General features: G+C 44.4%; 1 protein-coding gene across 6 annotated transcripts in view; it reads left to right on the top strand.

Moving 5' to 3' along the window:
* Positions 1 to 21,000, top strand: part of MTSS1 (MTSS I-BAR domain containing 1) — a 451,322-nt gene that overhangs the window by 89,471 nt on the left and 340,851 nt on the right. For all 6 annotated transcript variants that reach the window (XM_069220729.1, XM_069220724.1, XM_069220725.1 and 3 more), the window contains exon 3: positions 1,465 to 1,538. In XM_069220729.1, coding sequence (XP_069076830.1) covers positions 1,465 to 1,538 — 74 coding nt within the window. The remainder of the gene's footprint in view (positions 1 to 1,464; positions 1,539 to 21,000) is intronic.

Below are 21,000 nucleotides of genomic sequence, written 5' to 3'. Positions count from 1 at the left end.
CTCGGATTCACTCACTACCACCTGGCGTCCCATCTCTCCGTAGCCCCCGTTACATACATACATTTGTTTTAAAGCACTTGTAAAGGCTGGCTTTACATCTCTATCCCTAGCAGCAATATTAATCACAAGAGGTATATTTACATTTTAATTGTTTCTTGAAGGCTGGACGCACAAGAAACTTTTCAGGGGGTGCTTTTAAATCACAAGTTTCATAAGTAATTGCTAAACACAGCGCCCCCCCCCAATTCAGTTCAGCACCCGGTGCGGCCGCACCGCCCTAAAGCCGGCCCTGTGTATGGGGAAACTGGTTTGACCCTAACACAGTGTAGCAACACAACAAAACAAATACGTACAATAGCAGTGATAAATCAGCACAGAGTAACCATGTGAGCAGACATTGCTGCAGGAGCAGGAGGAAGCTAAGTGCAACATGAGTCATAAGATCATAGTCACTTAGATTGTTAAGGATGGCAATATTGTTGAAAAAGTATGTTTTATTTAGGTCTTCGACTTGAGACCGCGGTTGTCTCACGGACATCTAGAGTTCTTTACATATACATAGAGAGTTGGCTCCGCCCAGAGTAGTATTACTCTCACCTCATAGTGTTGGCTGTTTGTTGTATTAGTTTGCCTTCCATTGGAATGCATGAAGAACTATTTTACATCTCAGAAGTGCACTGAATTATCACACATTAATCTGTCCAGCTTATAGATACAGAAAGCAATATATTATTTTGTTTTTTCATTACAGAAAACTTCTTACGAATATTTTAGTCAGGACTCAAAATGCAAGACAGGCCTATTGACTTTGCCAGTGGTTGTTTTAAATGTTCCATAGCATTGACTGGTTCCGATTACATGGGCTGGAGTTTAATGGCTTGGATGTCCTTTCTGGGAAGACTTGTTAGATGTTTGTCTTTTTAACAACTGGATTTGTATTAGAAGAGGTTGTCTGAGCGCTGGAAGAAGTGAGTTTCAACAGGTAAGTGTGAGCTTAAAGGCCAGGCACGGGGGATTTCAAAATGTAAATGTCTTGTAAGATGCAAGCCAGTTTAAAAATGCTCGTGGTTTGAATCGGAGGCCAATTGAAGGTGACCAGAACCAGCATGACCAGGTCAGGCTTTCTGGTTTCTGAAATTGCCCTTGAAGCTTCATGAAGGGCATCCGTCAGGGCAGTTGAGTAAAGTCTACGGACAGCTGCAAGCGAATTGTTGGCATAATCTTCCTTCGGTAGCACAAACATTGGTACCACAGATTTGAAATCCTCCTCAGGGATGAAAGGTTTAATCCTTCTGGGGGGTCTCGCGCGTTACTGGGCACTTTCAGCTAGTAGATTTGTCAGGCCTTGGAGCCGCACTCCCTAGAGGTCACATCAGAAGCTGCAGGACACTTCCGGTGCTCGTGATGCGAGAAGAGCGGGCACCTGGCGTTGGCTAACATGTGTCATGTCTGCATTTGTTTCAGGACAACAGTAGTCGCAGCTGCTGCGTTTTTGGATGCCTTTCAGAAAGTGGCTGACATGGCGACCAACACACGTGGTAAGCGGTTGTGCCAATATTGAATTTTGCTTTTTCCATGTGTGGTACGTGTATCACTGGTAGCCAGGCGCCTAACCGCGGCGCCCCCCTTCGGTACACCAGTACGTGAACGATCCGCGGTGCAGCTGCCAGTTCACAGTAACATATGTCAGGATGAACAACACATGCCCAGGGATTCTCAATCCTGACAGACGACGATTTACTTGGCATCATTTCTCGAAATATTGCAGAATTACCAGTCTAATTGTAGCCTGATTTGATTCATTTGCTGGCTTCATTCTGCGCGCCCAAATGTTTTCTCGAATGCAAACACATGGCTGCCTGACGGGAACATTTGTCATCCACCTTCATCTAGTTCCTGAAGCCTCCTGTGTGAGATCTACTTGTTTTTAGGAATGTTTACACCGTGTACATTGCAAATGGCGCTTATTTTAAGCAGCTTCTTAGGCTCGCCCGCCTCACCCGGATGATAATCGGAGCGTTGCTGCACGCGCATCAGAAGGCCCGGGAGTGGAGTGCACGCGGCACGCTACAGATGTCAATTTCACACCATTTAAACACTAGCGCGGCAGCTGGAGCCTTTCTAAGGGGTTATCTATGGAGCTTTGTCAAGCACATTCATGCTTGCCTCAGTAGGTGCGCTAGACTGGCATCGCAGGGATGGAGAGTGTGGCTGCCGGTATCTGGGAAGGACAGAAGATCCAATGCTCTAGAGGCCAGATCTGTGGGTGTAGTGACTGCGAATATATAGTCTCATTTGTGGACCTCGTAGGGTGAATATCGATGGGTGGATCCAGTCTACTAGGGGCAAATTGGCCATAGTGTAATTTGGATAATGCAAGGGGTAAGAGCTGACATACACACACACTTTGCGTAACGCAAGAGTTCTCTTCTCCAGGCTCGAGTCACTCTTTTGAGAGGACTCGGTGCACAGTCAGTATCACTAGAAGGATTCTAGATGCTCTTTAGACATTCTAATGCTGACAGTATTTAGAGCTCATTCTAGGTGGTGATACCTCACCTTGACCAATGTGAGCAGTAGGCCGGCTCAGCACACACAAACTTTGAGAAGGCATGCGTGGCAAGACAGAGGCTCAGATTTCCAATACCAGTTTACAAACTGCCTCCGGTCCTAAGGAAAAGAGGGTTTCTTTAATATTTTTCACACTTTTCTGTGATGTAGTGTATCCCCTCAGTAAACCTAGAACCGTGCAAGCAGCTCTGTAAACCCCCAGTTGGACTGCAGTAGTTCTGAATCCTTTGATTTCCAAATTAAATGATGCTCCAAGGGCTTAAAATCCACATTTCATATCAGGTGCACCATGAACGCAGCTCGTGAACTATTGTTGCCTGATGATACATTTATGTATTTGATGCATGTCTGTGCCTTCCTCCCTATAGCAGTCTCTTGTCAGACAATAAACGGAATTGTCTCCATGGCAGGATGCACTACCTCGTGTGTGAAGTATTTTTGCAGAAACTTTTAGACACCAGCTCTCAGGAAGCATTATTATATAAATACTTAAGGTCTAACATGCATTATCTGCATCAGTTCATGTAAGAAAACCATTTACCCCAAAATGACCACAATCATTATTATTTTTTTTTTTTTACTATTTCTACACCTCATGTTTGTCTTTTGCTGAGGAATAAAGCATGTAATTGTGTCACGGCCACTGGTGCAGCCAATTTTATATGGACCAACCTTATCCTGGTATACACCACACTGGTAGAGTGATTGCATCCTGGTGCCTACCAGGTCCACTAGTCAGTATAAGGACACTATTTTTAAATTGAAAGTGCATATCCGGAAGGAGCTCAGTGCGTCGGTACCCAAGGCATGTACCGATAAGGTGCTGTTTCTAATGTGGCCATATAGACAAATATCTACAGGGTTGGTATCCAATAAACCTTTGGATTGAATAATTCATCTATGTGTGAAAGGTTTTTTCGATGGGAACACCAATATACCACCTTTTTGAAAGCTATATGCATTTTTAATGAAGCATCTGCTTTGGAATTTGCTTTGGTGAAATCTAAATTATAATTTCAGCAGAAGTTATACATTTTTCAGTACTCCCTATACACACCTCCATAGGCCGCTCTTGAGCAGAGGCATTTAAATATAGATTAACCTGCATCAAAGGTATGCCGAATTTTCTTTCCTGTTGACCTTGAGGGTTAGAAGAATGTATGACTTGGGTAGACCCAAACCAAATCCCTCAAGGGTTGATGTGGTCACAATGTTTTGAAATAAGGCGTGGGCCAATTTAGTAAAATGTTATTTTTTTAACTTCCTGGAGGAAGAAGCAGGGGAGAGACCGATATCTGTGTCAAATTTGTGAGATCCAAACTACCCAATTCAAGCCAGCTTCTTCATGCACTGATCTTTTTTTGCTCCTCGCAGCATCTTCCTTGGAGTGAGTCTCAAACTTGGCCAACACTGCTCAAGGGCAGGCAAAGTTACCTTTAAGGAGTGGAGTCTTCGCTTTACCGTTCTGAGACCTGTCTGCCCAGGGATTTGTGAGAGCTTTGCTATATAATGTACTTAAAAGTATTTGGACAGCCTTTCCTTTCCTCTTCCCCACCGTAGGGCGCTATAAAAGGAGGACATATGCAGATGACTACAAAATAAGTGCTGTGGAAAGTGCTGAATTGAATTGTAGAGCTAGAAAGAGCAATACGAAGGCGCCACGTTACAGCTTTTGGAAGTACTTTAATATGAACTACAGCAGCTTCTTTGATTGTTGTACCTGCTTGCATCAGCATGGGCTTCGAAAGGGCGATCGGGCACTGTAGAGATGAGTGTGAGATATGGTTAGGTTTTCTGCAGATCAAGTGTTGTTGAACTCAATTTATTTTTGTATTAAAATCCTGTTGTTGGAGTGAATTGAGCTAATTCCTAGTCCTTTGTTATAAAAGACAGTCATTCCTCAGCAGGAGTATAAGCTGCATCCAGCATGCAAGTTCTTTACAGATTGATGGGTCCGCGTTCTGTGCATCTTCATTTGAAGCTCATGTTGTTGCTATTACCTTATTCTGCAATCAACATTTACTTTTATGTCTGCTGCTTACGAACTGAAAACTTGGATGTCAGACAGAAATGTAACACATCATTTGATGGCACCTGCAGGTTTGTCCTTGTTGGACATCACGTCGTGATGCACTGCGATTCTATGTATGTATGTGTGTATGTATGTATGTGTGTATGTATGTGGCTGGAGAGTAATTTGGCAGTGTACAAGAGAGGGATTCAGTAGGGGGGGGTACCGGGAGGGCAGAAGCCATACCGGGGGATCCTGGCAGATCTGAGTGACGATGGAGGGGGTACAGGAAAAGTAAACAGAGCGGGTGGTGGAAAAGTAATGGAGTTGAGGAGTGAGATAAGAGGATGTTGGCAGGAGGCTGTAAGGCTACGGAAGGGAGTGGGTGAAATGAGTTTGTTTCCGTGCGTCCAGCAAAGAGTGATTACACTGCCACTAGTTATTGAGACCTTTCCGAAAGTGGTGAATGGGGAGGGCATGTTGGGCCTGTATGAGGTTGGACTTGCATGTCCTTAGAGTGTAGCAGGAGAAATCCTGGTGTCGCCTTTTCCTACCTCTGTTTCTTTCATTCCAGTCTGCTGATGCTCCCGCATGTCTTGAATGTTCCATGTGAGGTTTTGATGTTGCTTGCCAGGTGTGGTGAATAGCCGACTGCCTCAGAGATGATGCAACAGGTCTTAAATGTGGTACCGCGGGCAGCAGAGGTATTGGAGTTAAATAAGCATTGGTGTGATTCTGTCACACTTTCGTGGACCTTTAATGGGATGGAGCTCCTGGGTGTCAGACACTCTTGAGCATGGGCGGGTGTATCACAGTAACACCAGCCAGTGGTTCATTAACTCAGCCGAGATCAGATAGCATCAGTCCCTTGATTGCGGTTCTGAAGTCCTTTGTTCATGGATTCAGCTTAACCTTTTAATTTAGTTTTTTTTCTTGTATTGAAAGAATACACGCAGAGCGATCAGACCAGACTTCCCTTTAAAGGCAGAATCCTGCTGCATTTCCTGGTGTTGACCAATGGAAGGTTAATTCAGGTAAACTCTGGCTGCCTGGCCAGTCCTGTTCCACAGCCGAACGACAGTGAGTTTCCTTACCCCTCGTAGCATCACATTCAGAAGAGTCCTTTTGCTAACCTTCAGTCTTATGATTTTACCCACCATGTCCTCTTAAACATTCATGCAGCCTATAAAAACTGCATATATCCTGAGCCTGTTTTACTGCTCAACTGTCCACGCTTGAAAAAATCCTTCCCTTTCATGGTGGAGCGCCACCCTTTCAGCACTGCTTATGCCACTGTGCTGCCACCACAACACATCTAAACTGGCATGGCAGATTTGTTTTCGGGGCCTGGGGTCATCAAATGAAAGCTGAGCCCTTCATTGGAGGATGACCTGTTTACGGTTTCAAAATATGTATTGGGAGGAAAGAGAAGACACCGCGGACTCGGCATCTGGTGTTATTAGCTGTGGTAGCTGCCTTGTCATTAACAGATTGCAGCTTTGCTTTAAAATCAGTAAATAAATATGTTGCAGCCTGAGCGTAGACCGTTGAATAAGTGCCGGGTCTTAGGAATAACGACCCTCCTTCCCCATCCCCTTTTCTCACAAGGCCTGGCTAAAAAGCTTGTCTTAAGACGTCAGTTCTCCACCTATGTTGATGCTGTATTCATGGAGCCTTCCATCTTCCCAATCCTGCTGAAAGCCACTTTAAGGGTAGCCTGGTCACTACATTTCGGGCATGCTGTGCATGCATTTAACCGTTCATAGCATTCTGGAAGGTGTGGTATTTTTATTTTTGCTTTAATTGAGCTAGCTGGACTACGCAGTTTGACTAAGGTGTCCAGGGCTAGGAATATTTTGTTGTTTTTAAGAGCTGGAGCTGGCCACAATGCCCATCAAACCAGCTATTGGCAGGCAGACAAGGACCCGCAATAGGTCAGAAGGGGCCAGGGCGTGTTACGATTGCAGTAGTGTAGTTCATGTCATGTAGGGTATGGTCCATCAACCCTTTAGTGCCCTTGGACCTGGTGTGATTTGTAATGTTCTTTATCTCCACCACTGACAAAGACATAACTCCTTCACAGCACCATCCAAGACCGTGTTCATCTAATCGTACATTTCTGCAGCAGCTTCTCGTGCCCCAGGCTTTTTCGTCTGCGATTTCTCATGCTCTGTTTCTTCGCTCTCCTCCGCATGACCCACATACATTAATGGCACTTTGTATCTTCGTCATGGAGGCAGCTGCTTCTGATGCCAGCAGAATGCGAGTGTTCGTGGGATATGGCACCCTTTTCCTCTCGGAGTGTGTACTTCAGGGAAATCTTACGGGCGAAGTACACATCTGGTATTTGTTCTTGCAGAAATCTAATGGAAACACCAATTTAAGGTTGATCTCTTCATCTCTGAACTTCAGCCTTTATTTCCCTCTGTGAGCATTTTTATTTTGTTGAGGAATAGGTCCCAACGGTTGTGCATTAGTGCTGTTACAAACCATACTGACGCAGATATGATCTCTGTATGGTTTTATGAAATGTCCGTAGCCAGGTTGCCCAGGAACCTCAACTACACCAATCATGCAAAAGTGGTTTAGTAAGTGGCATCCAGCACATCACTACCCATCGCTAATACCTCCAAAAGAATATTCATAATAATTGAAGTGCTCCTCATTGAATTTACTTTTTCAATCATATTGTGTCTGTAGATCTGTACACCCAGCGGCTATTGATGGTCAAAAAAAAAAAACCTCATATAAATGTATTAACTGGGAAAGAGCTTGCTTTTTTACTCGACTTTGAGTGTATTATCAACCACGGTCTACCTCCCTTTATCTGCCTCTCTCATCATTGATGCAAATGGGCCTGAAGCCAAAAAAGGCGGATCAGTGACTTTAAGTGCTTGAGATCATGCCTTTGATATCCTAGAACACTGTCTTTTATTTTCTGAGGTGGATAGGGTTAGTACCATTATATTAAGTGATAGTAACGCTTGGTATTTACAGCGCTTAGAAACAGCAAAACTGGTGTGAGCTCTATGCAAAAGCAAGTTTAGAGTATATTGAAGATGTTGCTGTGCCATCAATTATTCTTATAATGTATCCTGAACTTTCTGTCCCTTAAGTGCTACCCTGCAGTGAGGTTTGAGGCTCTCAATGTGTTTTAAAGAGATCCATACCATTGCAGCTTAATCATTTCTTGGCGGCTACTCTCATACATGAATGTTTACCCTAATCAGACCTCTGCAGAAGGTCCGAAACCCCACTCACCCATCCTCTATCTTACACTTGTTTCCCACAGAAGCCAGACCCACTTTTCAATATCTATGTGCAGTCCACATATCACTGATATGCCTTCACCTATCTTTTTACAATCCACATATCACTGACCCACCTTCATTCATCTATGTTCAGTCCACATATCACTGACCCGCCTTCACTCATCTATGTGCAATCGTCACATCACTGACTTAGCTTCACCTATATATGTACAGTCCACATATCACTGATATGCCTTCACGCATCTATTCTTAGTCCACATATCACTGACCCACCTTCATTCATCTATGTACAGTCCACATATCACTGACTGCCTTCACGCATCTATTCTTAGTCCACATATCACTGACCCACCTTTATTCATCTATGTACAGTCCACATATCACTGACTGCCTTCACGCATCTATTCTTAGTCCACATATCACTGACCCACCTTCATTCATCTATGTACAGTCCACATATCACTGACTGCCTTCACGCATCTATTCTTAGTCCACATATCACTGACCCACCTTCATTCATCTATGTACAGTCCACATATCACTGACTGCCTTCACGCATCTATTCTTAGTCCACATATCACTGACCGCCTTCACGCATCTATGCTCAGTCCACATATCACTGACCGCCTTCACGCATCTATGCTCAGTCCACATATCACTGACCGCCTTCACGCATCTATGCTCAGTCCACATATCACTGACCGCCTTCACTCATCTATGCTCAGTCCACATATCGCTCACCCACCTTCACTCATCTATGTACAGTCCACGTCACTGACCGCCTTCACGCATCTCTGTACAGTCCACACATCACTGACCCACTTAACTTATCTCTGTACAGCCCGCACATCACTGTATAATGAGCAACCTTCTCACTTAGCTGCCAAAATATCCACCATGAGCTGAAAGATGTTCACCATTGAATTCAGCTGGCTCTGGAGTGAGAACCAGGGATAAGGAGTAAATATTGGTATAAACACCTTGGTGTCCAGCCAAGAAGGTTCCATACTGTTACCAACATATCACCTCATACCTGTACCTTCCAGCCACACTGCCGAACCCCCAGAAACCTCACACCATGCCTACGCTGATCAAACTCTGCTCTACGTGAAAATCTCATCCGCGAGTGACTTTGCTACTGCAGCTCAAACCTTCAAAGCAGTGTAATCTTAATATTTTTGGGGGCCCTGGGCAAGAAATATTTCGGGGCCCCTTATCGGACAGCTTTGAATGTTATTACCCATTTTCTACTAATTCAAAGCCTTGAAAGCCAGACATTACTGGCCTATATGTTAAGGGTTGTGATTAAAAAATATAGTCAGAAGTGAGATAGAGAACATTTCCCTTTCACAGGGGCCTCTTGGAAGATGCGGGCCCTGGGAAATTACCCACTTTGCCCGTGCCTCAAAACGTCTGGAAGAAAAACAAACCTGGGAGACCTATTAACGTCTGGTACTGAACCTCTCAAAGTGGAAATTCTGTTGGTAACTCCCGCAAATATCTCCCCTCACTACCACTACGGCGGAACATGATGACCACGTGAGACCCCAACCCGGAGATTATCATCTGTGCAAAATAATTAGACTTTGTTCCGGGCAGGGTGGTCGTGTGACGTGTATTAAAGCGTGCCAAACAGTGTTTGCGACACCAGTACACGAAGGCTCCTTTGGCCCCCTGAACTGTAAGGCATGCAGTGAAGAGGGTGGCCCATGTTGTCAGTGATGCATATTAAAGCCAGCCCACTTAAAACTGATGACGTGTGCATAAGATCGAAGGCTGGGATAGTGTAGACTGTGACGTTCTGGACTCTGATTTCTTCCTACCCCTGCTGAGGCTATTGTCAGATGAGTACTGTTTGGTGAAGTGCGTTTGTTTCTGTACTGATTCTGTAACGAAGAAGACCCGCGGATGTTAAATGATGCCCGTGTTTCTTACAAATGACTTCCGATCGGTTGCTTAAAATGCAGACGTGCTGTCCCCCTGTTTTCCTTGCTCCCTCCGCAGTTTGTTTCGGGTGCCCGCGGTGTTTTGATGCCAGTCCGCGGTCTGGCATGTTTTCATTCAGCTCGGATGCGGTGCTTTCCTTCTAATTTCGTGCATCTCGTGACGCCACAATCGAGCCTGTTGCCTGGCAACCGTCCCGCTGCCACCACAGGAGAGCAGCTTCATCCTTCTCGGACTGGCCAGGTAGCAACGGTTGCCATGGACGTGCTTGTAGCTGCACCAGTAGGAACACTCGTCCTCGCAGCGCTTGACCAGTGCTCGTTTTCCCTCTTCTTGATTGGTTCTTCAGTTTTTCCTCTAAAAGCCGCACGGAGAGTGTAGAGGGATTAGGGGGAGACCGAGAGAGAGAGGGGCATTGACAACCCTTTTACTGTGGCGTGAAATGGCAGCTTGAGAGCCCAAGCAGCGTTCAAAATGAATATCTGACAGTGGATGTTTGATGTGTTTGGGGCTCTCTGGGGTTTGGAAAAATAGTTCTGGTTTTAGACTGACTTACAGTCTGCGTATGCATCCTGCGGTACATTGGAGACCAGTGTGTGCTTATCACTATGAGGCTGCTGCCCTTTAAATACGGAGGCAGCAGCACACTCTGTGGGACATTAGCTGCGAATTTGAAACTCTAATATCCATTGGTAAAGGCTTTGATGTTAATATGCTTCCTGTAGTCACAATTGAAGTGGAGATGCATCGCCTCTTAATTCTTGGTGCACTTCAGGGTGACAGTCCTCCACGGGACATGTGAGCACTAGTCCTTGAGAACAAGCGGGAATCTGACTCTACAGGCGACATACCCCTGGTGTGCAAATCCTCGTCAATGGGCATGGAAGTATACATCCCTACAAAGATTTGTAGGGCCAGAGCACCACTGCAGATATCCAAGTATTGACGTTACTCCAGAGTTCAGCATCCACATTCGGTGCACTTGTAAGTTTCTACGTCAGTTCGAGCGGAGGCACCGCTCCTCGTCAGTGTATTGGGGGATAGACATGAAGCAGTAATTCCTGATCAAGAGCTATCCTGAATACCAGAAAGGTCCGAGGCAGACACTAACTACACTATTAGTGCTAGTCTGTCAGCAAACTTTGACGTCAGTGGTTACACCCTTTTTACATCCAGCCCTTTTCGTCCACGAGAAGCACTAGAAAGTTATGAAGCCACAGGCTGCTAGGATTCGTATTACCGCCCCTACCAGGATACCAATACCACTGGTGACATCAGGCAGGACACTGCTCATTTCTAAATGACGACCAGAGACCCCAGGTCTGGTAGAAGCCTAAATCTATTCACAGGTTGGCTCTCAATACACCAGGGTGCTAGGTTGTACACCCATTAGTTAGTGTGGCATAACTCTCTGGTCTGTAAAAAGATGACTCTCTGAACATTTTGCCAAACGTTAGAATTGACCGATTCTGCTGTATATTTGGGGTAGCTGTAGCAAGGTTGGACTAGGAACTGTCCTTCCAGAAAGCCTTAAAAAAGACATAGAAAAACAAAGAAGAGATAGATGGAATGCTTACATTCTGATTACTATCCATCAAAGGGCGTATCACTGAGGAAAAACAAAACGTCTATGATAAATTACTTTTTGTTCTTCTTAGTAGTTTCCTTTAGTTGTACAGGAACTTGGATGACACAGCTTCATGTGTCCTGACACTCGGACTGTACCTCATAGGTGATGCACAACAAGCCTGAAATATGTTTGCGGTTCCTTTTGTTCCCAAACCTTAGCAGTTAAGCTGGACTGTTCCTATTAGAGCATGACCAGATCTAATTTGCCTGTGATTATTCCTCGTCCCCCATGGCACACCGAACAAAAAGCAATGAACTGGATGCAGCTTAGAGTGGCTGTGATTAATTCAAGTATTTATCCATAACTTTCTGTTGTTCATAGGGAAAAGAGAGTTGTCTTAGGCGGATAGCCTCTCTTATGCTGCATATCCACAATGAAGAACAAGATGATAAATTGTGTGGCACCCAGAAAGTGGATGGACACTACTGCAATACAAGGGAATTCATGCTCACCCTCTGTGTTCTGCACTGCAAGAAGGGCTTACTGCGATTAATGTGGGAATTTGCTGAAGATCTTTGAAGAAAAGCTCTTTTGTTGGTGTTTGTTAGAGTGAGGAGCCCATCGGATAACAAACACCACCAAATCGCTAAACCTAGAATATTTGGTAAGATCTGAGATTGTACTTTATGGAAAGTACAGCCTTGAACTAATAGGACGTACCTAGGAGAACCATGACTCTCAGGCTTTCCAGACCATTTTAAAGTCACAGATAGTGAAGTGCCGTAGAGTTCATCTACCCTGCTAGCTCGCTATTTGAATAGGCTTTAAGCAAGATGCACAATTGGGTTGTCATGCGAAATGTGATATTTTTGTTGCTTTCTTATCCAGAGATACGAGGCCACCCTCACCTCTCGATCTCCTCATACTGTAGACTTTCACCACCTATCTCGCTCACTTTCTACCCCTTTACTAGTGACTGCTCCTGGTTTAGGTTTTCTGGGGATCGGTAGTAACGCCACTCCTGATCCATACCTTGTATTATTTGAAGGGGATTTTCTAGGAAATGTGTGTTTAGTTGTTAGAATTTTAAAGTATATAATTGAGAGAAGTAGGACCGGAGGCCACCAAGTATCCCAAGACCAGGCACAGTGAGGGCGGTAGAACTGCAGGCTTTTGTCACTGCATGCCAGACTACACCAAGGGCCCTAGAGCCATGGGTGGCTTGTACTGTCCTCCCAAAGTACAGCAAGACCGCGAAAAGCACAGGCTGCTCATGCTGTCCTTCCAATGTGCTGCATGGGCAGTGGAGGCTGAGACGTCTGCCACTGTCCACCAAATCTAGATAGTGGTCAGTAGAAGCAGAAGTCTTTAGTGTCCCGAAAATGTACATAGGGGGTAGTAGGTACCCAGGCAGCCTGCTCTGTTCCTTCATCCGGCAACGAGGGCAGTAGACGTACTTGCTCCATGCACTGCTGCGCCTAAGAGCACCAGTCTTACCTTGAACAAGCTTGTGCAGTAGTCTTAACACGTATTACTCTAAACAAACTTGTAACAAGAGGAACAGGTCTTGCTTTTTGGTGTGTTCTCAGTTGTCACTGTAGATCTTTGCATATAAGGCACCTTATGCCCTGTTGAGTCTGGACCTCTTTTGATTTAGCTCCGTGACAAGCTGACAACACATGATATTTGGTGGCTTATAACTTTATTTGCATTTGCACTGCCTGCCTTGTAATCGAGAGACTTACCAGTCTTATGCAGTGCTATTCCACCATCCAGTCTGAATAGTCTTTGTGTACCACAGCCTTTCAAGGTTGTTAGTGAAGGTAAAAACACAAAAATCCTGCATTTGCAGATGTGAATACAACTCATTCGGCACGTTGATGTCGTCCCTCACTGTTGGCATATCAAACATGTTCATAATCAAGCAGATTGTGAGACAGGCTTGATGTTCATGGGTAGTCTATGCAAAGATGAGACTCCCATCTACCCAGCTCGTCTTGTTTCTACATATTGCTTATTCTTTGTATTCAAGTTTACAAATTAGTGTGGTCCTCATTTTCAGGATGAGAAACTGCGCCTTAACCATCAAAGTAAACTTTGCTTCTCCAGCCCCATGATTTCAAGACATGTGACAGAATGAGCCAAATATGTAGCTGCCTTGTGGTGGTCATGTGCATCTTTACAGCACGGATACCTACAAAACTCGTGTGGTTTCGGCTGCCACATCAACAACTCATCCTTATGCACAGCAGTGCTGCCCCACCAAGTTTAGAGCACATCCCCAAACCCTACCTCGCCCATCAGCCTCCCTTGTAGGTCTTTGGGTCGAGTCTGCCAGACACATGCAAGCTTTTTAGTTGCAAAAGAACTATTGCAAGCTTGCAGCTTGCCTGTTGCTTACCAGTGGTTGGCTTTGTTGTAACTCTCATTTGATTGTATCTTATTTGATGGCCTGCCTTCCTCTACTTGAGTGTCCCTTCCATGGAGCAAAGTCTCTTAATGATCCTTTTGATTGGCTGCTCACATAAAAGGAACTACTTTTCTTTTTTTTCAGCACTCCATAAGAATGCATGTGTTTTCTAGCTCTCCCTCGTGTGCTACTTCACCCCTCCAATACGTCTTACCCCCACATGCTGTGTAGCTCTCCATCCCATCCAAGTTGTCTGCGCAGTAGTGGCAATATTTTGTGCTGGGGTATGGCAGAAGTGTTGCTTACAGTAATGTTGGCCCTGTGCTCGCTGTGCCACTGGAACTAAGCTGCATACGACTGACTAGCCCTAATCAGGTCCAAACTGCTCTTGGGCTGCTTGTGTTATGGTTCAGGTAGGACCTGGCCTGGCATTTCAGGCTGGATGGACTGCTCCTATTACTGGAGCAGGGTCAAGGCTGATTTGCATATGTCTGGGTCCAAACTAAGGTGCCATGGTGTGCAAAAGAAGGATGGACTGGGTTGTAGGCTGAGTAGTTACCAGTGACTGAGATTAATTTAAGCTTTCCATTCATCCCTTTTTGTGTACTTCAGGGTATGGCTGAAGAGCACACTGTAAGGGTTGTTATCCTGCATTCCATATATTGTAAGCACAAGCTCTGGTACACAAATGTTTTTATGGTGCTGGGGGCAAGGGTATTCTGCTGCACTCACTAAGATGGTGCCTGAGGTAAAAGGTGTACTTAGCATGACACTTATAAATCTGCTCCCTGAGCTACTATTGGTAAGCAAATGGTTGAATCCTATAGGAAGCAAATTAGGCCTTGGCAAGCATTTCACTTTATTTGGCTGTTCCTTATTCTTTCTAAGCTCTGTTCTGAGACTTCCAAGTGGAATGACTGAAAACAATGAATTCAGTGTACAGTTTTGTGATACCATAAGACGTGTTTTATTTTCTCCAGTATTTTGAATTTTTTTCTGTTACCTTTTTTTTAAACAATACTTTACAGATACACAATGACAAAGCCAACAATTCGGTACCCACTTTATGAAGGTGAGACCTAACAGTTATGCAGATTCCCAGCCTATAACATTCTCTGCTTATCCAACTCCCTCAAATTCCCACTTAAATCTTGCAGGGGCCGACAAATTGGCCTAGCACTAGGAGCAGCCGACCAGACGATATTAACTTACTTGGCACGGCAGTGGTACCCACACAATTGGCCTATCTCCTCAGACTTTGGTATATTTTGGGCATGGAAAAGCTGTCTTGACATCCCAAAGGGCATTTTATAGTGATTTATGGAGACCATACATAACACTATTATCCCAGGAGTTCCGGTAATTCACATGCCCTAAATATCTGAGGTTGTTACGTCTTTCAGAACAATCCCCCCTAATACCGTTACCTGCTGACAACAATGTAATACACACGCGTGCCACTTAGACCCCTTGTCCACTGCAGCGCTTGAGAGTGCCTCGGGAGGAGGGTTATGGTAGGGGGGCGGATAGTATAACTGTAAGACTCATTGACTTTTATGCTTTTCTTGTTTTTACAAGTCTAAAGTACCTGTTTCTGTTGTTTACATGCATGCATACTACTAATAAAAAGATTGAAACCATAAAGGTGAGACCTATTGATGTTGCCAATGCTTATTTGACGATGCACTCTCAAATGACACTCCGGAACCAGATGCTAGCTCAACGATTTACAAATAAGGCAGGGAAAGGGAGCACTTTATAAATAAGTTACGCAGATGTCTACCTCAGTTGACTCTCCAGGCCTGGATTCTTCATACCCTCCAAGAAATATTAGTTTTTGCATTTCACCCAGTAGCTGATCAGTTGTTGATTGAGGCGTTTGATAGTTGTTGTTGGTGCTTGACTCTGCTGGGCGTAACCTTCCTAGCCGAAGAACAGTGATTAATTTGTAAAATAAAGAGTGCTGGTCCGGAAGCTCTGCTCAGAAGCCTGCGGTGGGTTCAATTAAACGTCGGTGCGCCGAATATCCAGGCTGGTAGCCGTAAATGCAGTGCATGCCTCTGTGATCGACAATGGGACATTCCCTGTCCCTTTATGTCACTCGATTAGGTGCCTGCTTTCTCCCTTTGTGGCGATGTTATGGTCTTCCTCCTTCTGACTTACCTGTATGATTTTCACTCTTCAGTTCAGAAAATATCTGTAGAGGAAAATAAGTGCTGAAACCCACCCCCGGCAACCACTTGCTTAAATTAGGCACTGGTAGTGACAAAACTTTTTTTTTTTTTAAAAGAGCCTTAGGGACCGGGTCGGCTGAAGGAGCTCATGTCAGCTGAATTGAGAGGGCACAGGAATTGATACATACAGGTTATATGAGAATAAAATAAAATTTGGATTGCACACCAGCCGGAATATCTGGACTCATTTGCATTTTGGCTCCCTTATTGCGTCAACAACTTGACATGTTACTCAGTGCCTGCTTTAATTGCAGACTGTCGGTAATCTCAGAGTGGCCTGTTAATTGTTTATAAATAGCCAGCATGCCACCATCCTCCCCCAACCTGCTTGCCGTTTCCCCCTGTCTCGTACTATTCTGGGACACACTAAGCTACCTGATCCCTGAGCTCATGACCTTGGTTTCCCGCCTCCGTCTTCTCCAGGCCTCGCACCCAGACAGTTGTCCTCACATATTTCTTTTCTGTAGTCATTCAGTGCTGTCTGTTAACACCAGGAACGTTCCCATCCCCGTCCCTGTTATCAGGCCTTGATTGCCGCAGGCAGCCCATTGGATAAGGGGGGTGCTGGCCTCTTTTATTCGCTGCTGTCATGGTACAAGTACCTCCAGCAGAAAAAATAAGGAGTAATGGACACATAGACCTCGCCTAGCAGTAGCTGTATATCAGTGACCTTCTCAAGATGGCGCTCTTTTTTGTGGCTTTCTGATCTGCAGAGGTTTTATGGTGGAACATCTTCATGCATGTCAGATTCCAGCTGCAAAGGAAGCAGTTAGTCTGATTAATGAGGATTACATTTTTTTTCTCCGTAAAAAAGCGATTTTTTTTTAACCAAAAGCTTCATTCAGCAGGGTGTGAAATATTCCTGATTCACTCCCTTATCTGGAGCTCTAGCTGCGGCCCTGTACTCGCCAATTCCAATCGATTTGGTACATGGAACCGAGTTTATTCATAATCATCTCACTGACCCCACCCCCAGTCTTTCCATTGTCACCCACTTTCTCGTTGCATCTCACCAACAGTCCTCTCCTGTGCAAAGATTTGTATTTTCACTAATTTCTTATTGCTCATAGTCTCTGTCCACAACGGCTTCCCTCTTGGTTGCCCGTTCTCACACAGCTTTTCTCTGATGCGGATTCCTCAGGCCTATCTCAAAATCACTGGCAACATCCATTAAATTCCAGTTGATCGCTTACATTTCCCACCCTACATGATATCTTCCAATAACCTTCTTGCCATCTCCAGCAATTCATCCAGTCTGTAGCTACCAAAGCCTTTACGTCCTGTTGGGTAACAGCAACCACAACACCTTTGGGTAGTCCGTCATAGTACTCCAGCCATGAAATTGTGTAACTTGTACCGAACTGTAATGTCTGTAACAATACAATTCATATCTGTATTCAGAGAAAAGCGCAGTCATCTGCGTAGCTAATGGCTCCACAGAGGTATCCTTATTGGAGTGATCTGGTCTGTTGGCTGCATTGATGTTTCACCCATAAATGCACACAATATCCTTCAGGAGTAAGCATGTAAACTTGGTGAAGTGAACCATAACTGTGTTCCTAATGTTAGAGCTATTGAGTCGGTGCTTAATTATTGAGTCTGTGCTTAATCCAAACCACTACTAATAACCCCAGTATGCAAGTGTTTTGATTTTAAACCCCACCTGTGTCAATATCACTTATTGTCCTTTCCCAGAAGCGATCCTCCTGATCAGCTTGTGCCATCTGTTGATTGGATGGGACCTTCTAGTCTTGGCATACATTGCGTTCTAGTAAGAGAGAGTTAACCAGCTGAAGTTTATTTGTAGTATAGATCCGTGCTGTAAATCACCTCTCGTAGGCATCCAGGACGTGTGTTTTCATCTTGGAAAACACTCACCCGATTGTTCCTCCTGTGGAGACCTTTCATAGGTAGGGCCATCGCCATTTTGAGTGTTCAGATCGAGAGTGGATCCAGGTTCAGTCCGGTGTTCAATCCTGGGTTTTCCTACCTTTGCGAAAGGCTCTCGGGCCTCCCCTGTTGATTTTCTGTGTCTCTTCTTCCCTGTCTGCTGCTTTCACTTATTTCATTCCACCCAGTTCTGCTTTCTCTCTTGCCACTGTGGCTAAGTTTATACTGTAAACATCTGTTAATAAATTAATAAGAAGTAGCTGTCAAGTGGCCCCATGTCGTGGTGTGGCTTTCAGCAAGTTTTGTTTTTTCAGCCAACAGCACTAATCATGATTGGACTTGCTTCACTTTATCTATTATACGTAGGGACTACAAGCCTAAGCGTGCATAGTGATATTAATCTAAATTTAGAAAACACTGATCACTGGCTTGGAGGAGGTGTGATTGCTCATATTCACCCTAAATTAATTTGTTCGTTTGTTTGGATGCTCTGAAGTAATTGGCGTCTAAGCAGTCCTTGAAAAGCATTATGTACATAGACTGTGAGTGATGGTGGAGTGCGATTACGCAACTTCCTGAAACCTTCCAGACACCACATTGCCTGCTTCTTGGCTGTCACCTTTAAATGCGGATCTGTTTTTGCTTCTTGCACAGTTCACTTTTTTGCTAAGTGTTACTGTGTTACTTTCAACCTTCACGCATTATAATTTCCCAGACTCCTCTCAGCTCTTGCTTTGGATATTCACAATATGTTTCCGCTTCTGATGCTTTCGTCTACCCTGGGCAAAGCTCTGTGCTTTGCAGAGGACCCAGCAACACAGGCTTGTAATTAGATTTGTCTATGTGAGCGTTACTGAGCACAAGGCAGTCTTAGAAATGTAGGACAGCTGTTATGGCACTGTACATCAGGTCCTACCAGAAGTGGTGGTCCAGTTTATGTATCATTTATCATAAACTTGTAGCCGGTAAGATGCCTCAGTGAGTCAAACGCTTGCCGTTGGCATGTTCTCTGCTCCGCAAGTCGTGACTTTGAATGCCAGCAAAGCCATCTAAGTCTTCCAGCCTTTTGAGGTTGTGAAATGGAACACAATGAAGCTGGATACTAATAAGGCCTGGTTTTTACAGAGGATCTATACCACTGAAGTGCTGTATGAAGTACTGTGTAGGAAACAAGTTCTTATAATTATCTGTATGCAGATGCATAGAGTCCAGAACTTCCTGTGTGTATATGAGAACCGTGATTAAGAAACAACATCAGTACACAGAGTACGTTCCGCAAGATCCCAAGCCACCTCATTAATGACCTGCAGCTCAACAGACCTAGATGGACAAGATCCAAATATGTTGAGTCAATGTTCAGAGTGGGAAGGAAATCGTTTCCTAGCGTTTCCGCCTTCAGCACCTTACCCCAGTGGTGCACTTTTACAAAAGTATACCCCACAGTCAGTAGGTCCAATACCACATGTCCTATATCAAGTTTGAGTCCAAACCAACTCCGTTGTGATGGGTCACACCATATAATACTTTATTAACCGTCTTCTCCATAAGTTCAGATGAATTCCCAATCCAATTTCCAAAGGTACAGCCAGCCAACACGTGTTTCTGGGACCAGCCCTTTCCAAAGGCCAAAATTGTCGCATGTGCCCAATATTTGTATAGGGTAATCAAATTCCTTCAGCTTATAAATTCTCTTCCTGGGTTCTCCATTTTTTTCTCCACACGCTTGGAGCTGATAAAAGTGCCTCGTTACAATTCAGTCAGTGGTATATCGCTTTCTAATAGAACAATTACTACATATTAAGTCCTGCACTCACCGTGGTATCGGGATCAGCAGGCTTCCCTCAGCATAGTTCGAATTGGGTGCCGAAAAGAGCCAAATCATTAATAACCTGCAGCTCAACAGAGTTAGATGAACAAGATCTAAAAATATGCAAGCTGGATTTGTTGCAGCTAAAGCTGCAAGTAGCAGACCTAAAATGGCAACTGATTTGCTACCCTGAAATTTCCCATACCTCATCTCTACTTTCCCCACCAACACAATTCAGATCAAAATATTAAATGAAATTTGTGGTTTTAAAGAAAACTAAAGAAGACAAACATTTTCACAAAGGCTTACCCATGTATATGTTTATGTAGTTACTCTCCTCAAACTGGTGCTGAGGATTTGATGGTAGATGTTGGCCATGTTCTTAAAATACATGTAACCGCTGCATGGTGGGACAGCACATACATAGTTTAAAAGTTATAGATGCTGCTGCTCCTTGCAGGGAATAGTTCATGCAGAATTTCTATGTGAGACCAAGGGGATCAGGAGTACAATTTGTTTTAACAAAGCCCATCACTGTAGTGTGACCAGATTTTGAGATGCAAAACCTGGGCCATGTCAGACATATCAGTAGGACCAAAGCCAAGGGCTCCTGGAATTATGCATCAGGAGGAGGCCAAATTATGTGGCAGGGTTGAGTAAATTATGTAGTAAGAAAAAAACTAATTATGTGGCATAATGCTAAACATTTTGTAATGGTATTACTTCATTATTTTGTAATTTTTGAACTTGGTAACTTTTGTTTGGGTATTGGTTGCTCCTCAGCTGCACCTGAACACCAAAATATTGCAAAAAACAACCGAAAGGTGACCAGTCCAGCCTTGTAAATGGCCTGCCACTGCTTGGCAACATGCGTTGCTGCATTTTTAGTAACTTTTGAACCGTTTGAGCTAGAAACAAATTTATTTTGTTAAAATCTACAAATGATGCGGCAGGTGAAGTATTATGAGGCAAATGCGGCAAAACTATAATTATGCAAAAATCGCTGCATCCGCACAATCACATTATTCCAGTGGCCATGCTAAAGCCTTTAGTCTTGCTTCTATGTCTGGGCTGTCCTGTGTTTTTGCGTAGCTGTTTAAATGAATGCCACACGGCCAGTTTACATCACATTGCCTATGGCAGGACCGCCATCCTGCACTCCCCCTTCCCCTGCCCTCCTTCCCACTCTCTCTCTTACTCTCTGTCTCTCTCAAGAGAGAGAGAGCTGGCAGTGGACCACCTCCTTTGCTGCCTGGCATAAACAGATACATTACTTACAATATTTCAAACT

This window comes from Pleurodeles waltl, chromosome 2_2, assembly GCF_031143425.1.
Source record: "Pleurodeles waltl isolate 20211129_DDA chromosome 2_2, aPleWal1.hap1.20221129, whole genome shotgun sequence".
NCBI lineage: Eukaryota > Metazoa > Chordata > Amphibia > Caudata > Salamandridae > Pleurodeles > Pleurodeles waltl.
The sequence above is the reverse complement of the archived record's forward strand: the minus strand, read 5'-3'. Positions and strand labels throughout refer to the sequence as shown.